The following is a 10,414-nucleotide window of genomic DNA, read 5'->3' as shown; positions in this document are numbered from 1 at the left end:
GGAGTTTTTATCATGTAGAATATTTATTTGCTCAAAAAGGCAGACAGAAAGTAAAATAGCTTTATGACTTGAAGCACCAGTACAAAATATAAAAGAGTAAAATGATTAGTGATTAAAAACTACAGATGCTACTCACCCCACATTGCCTGGACTATAACACTTCAGCAGCCCCCAATGGATCTATAGAGATAGGCATAGCTTTGCTTTATATGGATATTTGCAGTGGGTGTTTAAACCCAGCAGCACCAAAAAAACCCCAAAGGTTTTCACTTGCAGATAGCTGGAATTTAGCTTTCAGAAGAGGTATAAGTAAGCAAGATCCATGAAATGGGAAAAGTAGAATAAAATGGAAAAAGCAAAAAGACATGAGAGGATTGGCATACAGTGGTTACCAATCCTGACATAGGATGAATACAGAAAAGCAGCGAAGTCGATTTCATCGCAACATGTTGTGACATTATCAGGGCTAGGTTTGGAGGATTCAACAGGGCCCTACTTTTTCCTCCTCATAAAGGGCAGACAGCACATCAACCCTAGAAAGGGTGGAATGATTTGTCAGTTTTGGTCCTCTTGGTTTCTCATTTTGCTATCTTAAATTCATTCTCAACATTTCTGCAGCAACTTGCAATTTAAAAAAAATTCTCATGAATGTTCTTCAGTATTTTAGTGTGAATTTCTCGTAATATTTTTTGTATGCAGTTTTGACTAATGTAGACATCTTTTGCATGCAATTCATCCTAATGTAATGCATTTTTGTATGTTATTTTCATCAGTATATTCATTTTGTGCACACTTTCCCCTAATATATGCATTTTTGTAAACATTGGTTGGCTGGAGAACTGCATCGTAAATTCGGATAAGTGCAAATTTTGAAGGCGGACTGTGCTTTGGTTCTCATACAGTTCTGGAAAGTGCCAGTCTGATAAATTTGGCTTTAAATGCAAACTGGATCAAATTTCTCTCCCATCCCTAAACCCCAGTGCTAAACCTATCTTTTGGGGTTCTTTAGAACCCTCCTTGTAGTATCAAATGTAGAAAAATGTCTTTTCTGGAAAGACACTACCCAGATCCTCCCTCTGAGGTGCCCTGAGTAGTTCCAAAGAAAGTAACAAACACAAATCATAGGCAAGGGAATGGAGATCAGAGGGAAGGGAAGGATGATGGCTAAAGCTAGAGAGCCAGCTCCTGCAGCATTGGGTTTGAATATCTTGAAGACATGGAGCAGCCTTCTTGATGTATCCCAAAAAACTGATCAACTTGGGGATGTGAGATAGGTTTAGTTATAGGGAAGGGGCTTATCATCAGATTGTGACTTGAATTTGTAAAGGGGCTTTCACTGATGTCCAAGAAGGACCATGGTAACATTAAATTGAGTCATTAGGAGGCACAGCAATTAAGTTTCCCACTACAGATTTACAGTAGAGTGACATGGACATCTTAACCAAATAATGTATCCTTGTGCCCACAGCAGATGCTGAGCTTGGATTTCCCAGTAAATGCAAAAGAGGATGCTTACTTTTAATTAGAGCAGAATATGCTTACTAAAGGGAAGCCATCACTCACAAGGGATAATTAATGATAGGATTAGAGGCATTTCCTACATTAGATGTGGCATTGGGTTTGGGGGATTAATTGGATTTACACATAGGTAACTCGTTATGCATAGTAGTTACTTTGGCTTGAACTTCCTCTGATTTACTTACACTAGTGCTATGCTTTTTACTGAGAGTGAATAAATACACACTGTCTTGGGGCACATGCACAATTCCAGTTGAACTGAGCTTCACAGTAACAGATGGGGAACTTCTGGCCTTCCATTGGATTTCCACTCGCATCAGTCCTAGCCAGCATGGTTAGTAATGATCAGCGTTATAGTCAGTAACATCTGAGCACCCCACGTTCCCAAACTTTTATTTAGATATTTAGTAAATGTTTTTTATAGTTACCCTGCCCTCTTTCTTGCTCTCCTGGAAGAACTACTTTCTTCTTTGGGCTAGATAAGGAGCAACATCATTGCTGTTAATGTAGAGCTCTCACACTTTTTATTTATTTATTTATTGCACTTGTATACCGCCCCATAGCCAAAGCTCTCTGGGCGGTTTACAGCAATCAAAAACATTAAAACAAATACACAATTTAAAAACATATTTTAAAAACAATTTAAAACACAATTTTAAAATTCAAAACAATATAAAAACAATTTAAAAACACATGCTAAAATGCCTGGGAGAAGAGGAAAGTCTTGACCTGGCGCCAAAAAGATAACAGTGTTGGCTCCAGGTGCACCTCATCAATAAGATCATTCCATAATTTTGGGGCCACCACTGAGAAGGCCCTCTCCCTTGATGCCACCCTCCCAGCTTCCCTCAGAGTAGGGACCCGGAGGAGGGTCTTTGATCTTGAACATAGTGTACGGGTGGGTTCGTATCGGGAGAGGTGTTCCATCAGGTATTGTGGTCCCAAGCTGTATAAGGCTTTATAGGTCAAAACCAGCACCTTGAATCGAGCTCGGAAACATACAGGCAACCAATTCAAGCTGGCCAGAATCGGTTTTGTATGTTCGGACCGTCTGGTCCCTGTTACCAATCTGGCCGCTGCATTTTGCACAAGCTGCAGTTTCCGAACCGTCTTCAAAGGCAGCCCCACGTAGAGTGCATTGCAGTAATCTAATTTGGTGGTTACCAGACCATGGACAACTGAAGCCAGGTTATCCCTGTCCAGATAGGGACGTAGTTGGGCCACCAACCGAAGTTGGTAGAAGGCACTCTGTGCCACCGAGGCTACCTGAGCCTCAAGTGACAGAGATGGTTCTAGGAGAACCCCCAAGCTACGAACCTGCTTCTTCAGGGGGAGTGCAACCCCATCCAGAACAGGTTGGACATCCACCATCTGGTCAGAAGAACCACCCACTAGCAGCATCTCAGTCTTGTCTGGATTGAGCCTCAGTTTATTAGCCCTCATCCAGTCCATTGTCACAGCCAGGCCTCGGTTCAGCACATTGACAGCCTCACCTGAAGAAGATGAAAAGGAGAAATAGAGCTGCGTATCATCAGCATACTGATGGCAATGCACCCCAAAGCTCCGGATGACCGCACCCAACGGTTTCATGTAGATGTTGAAAAGCATGGGGGACAGAACTGACCCCTGCGGAACCCCACACTGGAGAGTCCAGGGTGCCGAGTAATGTTCCCCAAGCACCACCTTCTGGAGGCGACCTGCCAAGTAGGAGTGGAACCACTGCAATGCAGTACCTCCCACTCCCAACTCAGCTAGTCTCCCCAGAAGGATACCATGGTCGATGGTATCGAAAGCTGCTGAGAGATCAAGGAGAATCAGCAGAGTCACACTCCCCCTGTCTCTCCCGACAAAGGTCATCATACAGGGCGACCAAGGGTGTTTCTGTGCCAAAACCAGGCCTGAAACCCGACTGAAATGGATCCAGATAATCGGTCACATCCAAGAGTGTCTGGAGCTGGCCTACAACCACTCGTTCCAAGACCTTGGGGCTTTTAAAGAGGCTTTGGAAAGCTGATGCTTTTTTTTTTCCATTTTATTTTTAGAGCAAGCAGTGGCATCTAGAAAGAGGGCTTAGATGGTAGGAATATGGAAACTGGGATTTTTAGAGCAAGTTATTAAAAAAGGTGTGAATTGAGAGTGGCTGGTGTTGTGGAGTATGTGTGTATTTTTATAAGTTCATCACTGGTCTGTCACTGGTTAACCATTAAAACTAGCAATTTTGGGTGGAGTTTGGGAGATATTTCGGTCCTGCAACCCATTTGAGTTTGATGCCTATGTGTTATATGTTCTGGAAAACATCACAGCAATTAAGCAACTGTAAGTTGCGTAAGTACATAATATGAGATGTTATTATCTTGCAACTCCTAGCAACATTTCTTATCATTATCTAAGCAGTATTTGCTTGTTTCATTGTGGCTTTATTAGAATTTTGATATTAGGCCAAATTAGTATCTAGTAATATTTAATCAGAGATCTCTGCTTCTGCTTAAATAAAATTTCCTTAGTATTCTGTTGTGAACCACATCTGTTGTCACCCATGGAATGATGCCTGCAGGACTTTTTCTTTAGAAATTAATTTCTTCTTTGCCTGCATTCCTCTGTGTTTAATGATACTATCATAGCCAAAACTCTTTGCTTCATTGAAGAGCATACAAAATTTCGCTTTAGCAGAAACTTGTTGTTTATGCTTTCCTTATGTGATAGCCTTTGAATCACTTTACAGCGGTTGTACCCACATGGTGTCTGTGTCTTCCAAATGTTCAAACTAGCAGGCCTATTAAAGGTTCTGTAATTTACCATTTACTATAAACTGTCTACAATTAAAATTTTAGTAAAACCTAGGGTTCTTTCCAACAGGAATGGATTTATGCTTGAACAGTGAGACTTGATCTTACTTTCTTCCTCCTTGCAACATTCCCAGCACTCTCAGAATCTGCTTTGGAGGATTGGGGGGCCTTCCAGAGTAGATTCTGGCAATGCACAGGCGGTTGCAGGGAGGAGGAGAAAAAGGAAGCCCTGTTGTGTGAGCGATAGTCTGTTTGTGCACCAGTGGATTCCTCCCCCATTTTCAAAGTTAAGAAGAAAATTAAGTTGTAATGCTTTCTTCTGCTTCACAGTCTCTGTGCAGGGACACATGGATTCTACTCCTATGTAGATCAGGATTCAGGAGCCTACAAACTGATACCTGCAACCTGTCAGCTCTGGTGGGGTAACCCCCTCGTACACTGCATGGAGGAGAGTAGTTCCATTCTGCTCTGGTCTCTCTTTTTTCTTCTCTTCATTATAATATGCTTTATTTAAATTTGAAAATACAAAATACAGAAGAAAACTTTCACATGTATAACCCTGTATATTTATGCCATATACTGGGCTAGTTGTATAGAAATAAATAATCATAAATAACTGATTTATATTGACTCTACCAAATAAAGCTACAAAAGCAATAATGGAAAATTACAACAAGAAATAAATAACAATGGAAAGGAGACAAGTTCACATAAAATCTTGAAAATTATACAAAGCTTCAGGTAGCTGATTGGTTTGAGGAAGACAAACAAATCACACACATATAAAGGGTTATAACCAGTAATATTCTGTTTACTGTTCAAAAAAGGCTTAAACCAAGCCTATTCTTGTTGAAATCTATTAAAAATTCTACCTGCTTTGTTGCACCCATAGTATCCAAGCATTTTTACTTAAACTAACAAAATCCCTTAACTGGATGTACCAGCAATTTCTTTCCTTTTCCAGTACTGTGCATAAAGTATCTTTGCTGCTAAAATAATGTAAAGAGCAGTTTCTCTGTCTTTAGGAACTGCATCATTAGCGTCTAGCTGAATTGGATATCTCCATTCTTTCCTTATATTCTATACAATTTCCTGCCAGTACTTTTGTGTCTTGGAACTAGACCACGAACAATAGAGAAAACTGACTTTGGTGATGCCATATTTCCAATGCTTGCCATACCCATATTTCCTAGATAGTCCAAATATCACATTTATTGAGCTACCTATCAAAATTAAATACCTTGTATATTTATATTACCCCAGATGTATTTCCATGTATCATCTGAAATAGAAGTTTCAGTTAATGTTTTCCATTTTGCTGTATAACCCACATGCCTAATCTCTTCCTCCATTCTCTTTCTTGAACCTCTGTCATGAACCTCTAAGGAGATTTTGCTCCTTTGCCAGCTTCATAATGTTCTTCCCTTATTATTTAAAATATTTCCCTATTTTCTTTTCAATTTTATCTCTGGTTTGTTTTTATCAGTGTTTTTTTTTCTTTCTCTCATCTTTTCTGTGCACTTATGATGCAGCAGATCATTTAAGAAGAGCTGCAAATGCTCCACCACTGATAGTCAGAATCACCACCTTCTTTGTTTTGAAGAGAAGTACATAGTTAATCTGTGCACTCGCTGCTAACATTCACTGAACAAGTGTGCAGAAGCCATGCCTCCCACTTCTGTGTTTTTCTCCAATAGCGGGCTTTTCAAGCCTCTTATTCGATGGCCTTTGAGACTCTATGCACATTTCCCGCATCTTTGTGCCTTCATTAGATTTGTTCATTTCCACCCTATTGTGCTAATCCGATGTCCAAACTGGCAATTTAGAGGCTATTTAGATTATTTAATCCAAGAATGAAGAACACATGAACTATTGGAACCAAGCCCATTAGTCTTACCTCAGGGCTGATTATGCATGTGTGGCAAGGGCCTAAGAAGTATATGATGACCCAGTGGCTAAAATTACTTTAAAAGGAAGTTGGACAAATTCATGGAAGAGAAGGGGACAGATAAATATTACCAGTGATAGATAAATGAAACCTTTATGTTCAGAGGCAGCAATATCTGAATGTTTTAATGCACAGTATTGTAATCAAACCACCATGAACCTAAACTGACATAACTTGCCTATTGATTCAGTAAGAAGGTCTACTTCAGTTTTAAATAGTTTTGATGCAAAGGTTGTGAAAGTTGCCACCCTCTGAAATTCAGCTCATCTCTAATAATAACATCTATTACATAATAATATCTAATATCTATTATGTTTGCTTCCTGGCCCAACTGAAGATACTAGTTTCAAACCTGTAAAGCTGTCTATGTTCTGGGCTTTGCATACTGCATAAAATAATGCTCTGTTTATCTGTGTCTATTAAATCAGCTGAGGAAAGGCTGTTTTGCATATCATCCTTTAATGAGGCTGGATTTTCAGGGTGTTTCAGTGATGGCCTCGCAATGTTATAGAATGAACCCCATGAACATAACTTCTAGTGTTTGATCCTGGCATATTTGGAAGGCTGATAAACATGCTGCATATGCTTGTACTCATTAATTTCTGTTGGATTATGTGCACACAATTGGATGCAGGATCACAACACACAATGATCGGTGTCTCGCTTGAAGGAAATGGCAGAAATTCCATTGATTATCATGGTTCTGGACTGAACACTAAACATGCACTTTTATTTATTATAAATATGTCCATGTGTGAAAAAGAAAAAAGTTACTTCTCTGAAGATATGTTTCAAACTGATTTGGTCTTATAATTGTATGATCAAGAGTAAGTCATGAATATTTTAAAAATCAAGGGAAGGGGGAATTGAATCTGTGCCATATGCAGTTGGAAAGAAAAATCTAAATCAGACAACCATGAACATACCTCAAGAGCACAAATAGAGGTGTTCCCTTTCGGATGCAAAAGCTGGATGTTCTGTCTAAACAATATCCAATCTCAGAACAGTAATTATAGTGTAGCCAATGCTTTAGCTTTCTTTTTCTTATGATGCTGTGTTTAGTTGAAATACTGAGAGAGGGCATGAGATCAAACTAAGACTTCAGTCTACAGAAAAGAATATTTTCTGTTCTCTGAAAGGGTTTTGAGCCATATGTTATGTTGGTAAACTTCAGCCATACTTGTATTAAAAGAATTTTTAGAAATAGCACTTATTATTCCATACCTTTCAGTACCATTACGTTGGCACACTTAAAAATAGAAGGGGGGAGGTTAATTAATAACACATCCTGGGGAATTACTAAATGACAAAAGTAACTTCAGTTTCACCACAGTTCAAATAATGGAATCATTCACCCTGTACTGAGGCTTAAATAACATGGTATACAAACTTCCTTGACTGAATTAGCAGATGAACCTGTCCAGTGATGACTTCTGGCCTCTGCTTCATCATCGCACCCTGCATCACCCACCCTTCAATTAAAGCTTTCTTGGAATCAAGCTTGTCACTGTTGACAGTGGTGAGCATAATGTCACTCCTTGACTGACACCCTGTAGTTTCTTACAGATCGGAAGTGATCTCTAAAAGCATACTATTTATGTTGATTCTGAAATTCAAGGTTTAGTACTGATTACAGGCTAAACTTCTTGAAATGGGAAGTGGTGATAATTCCCAGTGACCTGTTTAAGTCAACATGGTATATGGGGGGTTGCCATACAGTATTTTCCACACATGTTACCAAGTAGTTATTGTGGAGAAACGTATTTCACATTTCTTTTTATCAAAAACTTTTTTTCTGCAGTTCTTGATTAATGTTGGCATCTTAACTATCTGTAAGTGCTGTATAACATGAGATACATGGAAATGGAAATGGACTGCCTTCAAGTCGATTCCGACTTATGGCGACCCTAGGTTTTTCATGGTAAGCGGTATTCAGAGGGGGTTTACCATGGCCTTCCTCTGAGGCTGAGAGGCAGTGACTGGCCCAAGGTCACCCAGTGAGCTTCATGGCTGTGTGGGGATTCGAACCCCGGTCTCCCAGGTCATAGTCGAACACCTTAACCACTACACCACACTAAGCATACTTAAATCCTATGGCAATATGTTGAAAGTATACTGGAATGCCTTTTTGTCTGAATAATTTCAAATGCTCAGTGCTGTAGATAAAATATTGATTAAAACAATTGTATACTTTCTTCTGTGGTGTGGTAATGAAACTATTAAAGTGTGTGTGTGTGTGTGTTTGTATGTCCAAATTAAATAATGTTTTTCATCTAGCTGCTTTACATGCATCGGCAAATGTGATGCAATCTTAGATCATTTCCTGATATAATTTTTTTAAAGGTAGTTAATTGTCAGTTCAGCAGGTGTCCATGTAAGATCACTATAAGACATATTGTGACCCATTTCCCCCCCTCTTGATATGTGCACACACAGGCACTCAGCCCTCGCCAGGCTATTATGGGGAATATGGGTCCTGGGGACACTTTCTATATCCTTGTGCATCCACTGACATTCTTTGATAAATAGATGGGGAAGGGCTGGACAGAGATAGGTAAACTGTAGCTGGACCCCCATTCTCCACAACAAGATGATGAGTGCTTGTGCACGAAGGTGGGGAGGGGAAAACTGGACTGTATTGTGCCCTCTGGAGAGAACTTTGAGCATAGATGCAATAGCCTCTTAAATAAAGTTGTTGTTGAAACAATGTTTATTTGAATAATAGTTCAAGTGAAAAAAGATACATTCAAACAGGAGCAATGATATACACATAGGAGCAATGGTATACCATTTTGTTTTTTAATTTTCCAGACTGCTTAAAAAAACTTGTGATACAAGTTGGGGGAGCTACTCTTTGGGGGCAGGAAGGAGCCTTGCGGTTGTTGGGAACCATGTGTTTCATGGTTTAATCAGACCTTTTGATGTTAAGCATGTGAATGACATCACAGGGGGGTACAGGATTTTTTATCTGGTCACATTGTTAAAACAACAGGAATAGCGTACAGAATGAAACTGGATATAAGGCTGTATTGACCAGATTTGATGGGTCTTGAGATTTATAGTGTGCTAGTATATGATTTAAGTAGTGCTCTTGGGTCTTACTATAGAACCCATATTCAATTTATGGTCCTGGTAGAGGTATCTTCTGTCCAATATCTTGAGAATACTGGAGCTTGACAATTATACTGTAAAACTGAGCCTAATTCCATAGCAACCTTCAGGCTCTGTTTATGCAGCTGGTATATATAGTTCACCTAAATGTCAGACTGTGCAGTCCTAATACATATCTACACAGAGTTCAGTGAAACTTACTTCCTGGTAAGTGGGTATAAGATTGCACTTTTACAGAGACACATATAAAACAATAAAACTGGAGAATCATTAGGGCTGTAAAAAGCTCCCATCAAGAAATCAATTATTAAATTAATATTTGATCTGCATATTATTATATTACAGGTACACTGACCCAGAATGAGATGGTATTTAAGCGCCTTCATCTAGGCACTGTATCATATGGAACAGATACAATGGATGAAATTCAGAATCATATTATCAATTCCTATTCTCAGGTATTTAGTGCTTTCCCCTTACTTTTCTTACTGTTACTGTAATACAGTCTCAGACCCTACTATAGAGTTAAAATAAAATAAAATAGTGTACTCTGAAAAAAGTGCTAATACTGTTGATCTCACTGCCTCCTCCTGCTCTCCCTCCCCGTAAGTCATAGCGATGCCGGTGATGAGAGGTCTTGTAAGCACCACCCTGCCAATTGCTACTGCTAGGCTGACTTAAAGATGCAGCCATTTTTTTATTGAAACCTATAATAATATCTAGCATTGAGCTGACCTGAAGATGTTCAGTAAGCCATGCACTCTCCCACCAGCCCAACAATTCTCTGCTGCTCACCTGAAAGTAGGCCTCAAGCTTAGCATCCTTGGCTCAAGGGCCCTCATGCCTGATGTTGCTACTTCATCCTGTTACTGTCTGCCAGTAGATGCAGGAAGAGAATGAGACAAGCAGGATGCCCCCCATGTGAATGTGTCTGTCATATGGCTAATGGAGTGTGATCTGAATGGAGCTTGTCATTTGAAATGCTGACACTGCTTCATCCTCATTTTCTTCTCTTAGCTATCTAGCCCTGCCTGCCGTTTTATTTGCTTGC

At 39.6% G+C, this 10,414-nt stretch overlaps 1 protein-coding gene across 5 annotated transcripts in view; it reads left to right on the top strand.

Annotated features, from left to right (window-relative positions):
• The window catches only part of ATP9B (ATPase phospholipid transporting 9B (putative)), a 298,695-nt gene that overhangs the window by 230,230 nt on the left and 58,051 nt on the right, over positions 1-10,414 (top strand). For all 5 annotated transcript variants that reach the window (XM_061594081.1, XM_061594072.1, XM_061594100.1 and 2 more), the window contains one exon: positions 9,709-9,821. In XM_061594081.1, the coding sequence (XP_061450065.1) occupies positions 9,709-9,821 (113 nt within the window). The remainder of the gene's footprint in view (positions 1-9,708; positions 9,822-10,414) is intronic.

This window comes from Rhineura floridana, chromosome 1 (assembly GCF_030035675.1).
Source record: "Rhineura floridana isolate rRhiFlo1 chromosome 1, rRhiFlo1.hap2, whole genome shotgun sequence".
Lineage (NCBI taxonomy): Eukaryota > Metazoa > Chordata > Lepidosauria > Squamata > Rhineuridae > Rhineura > Rhineura floridana.
This window is presented reverse-complemented; position numbering and strand designations above follow the sequence as displayed.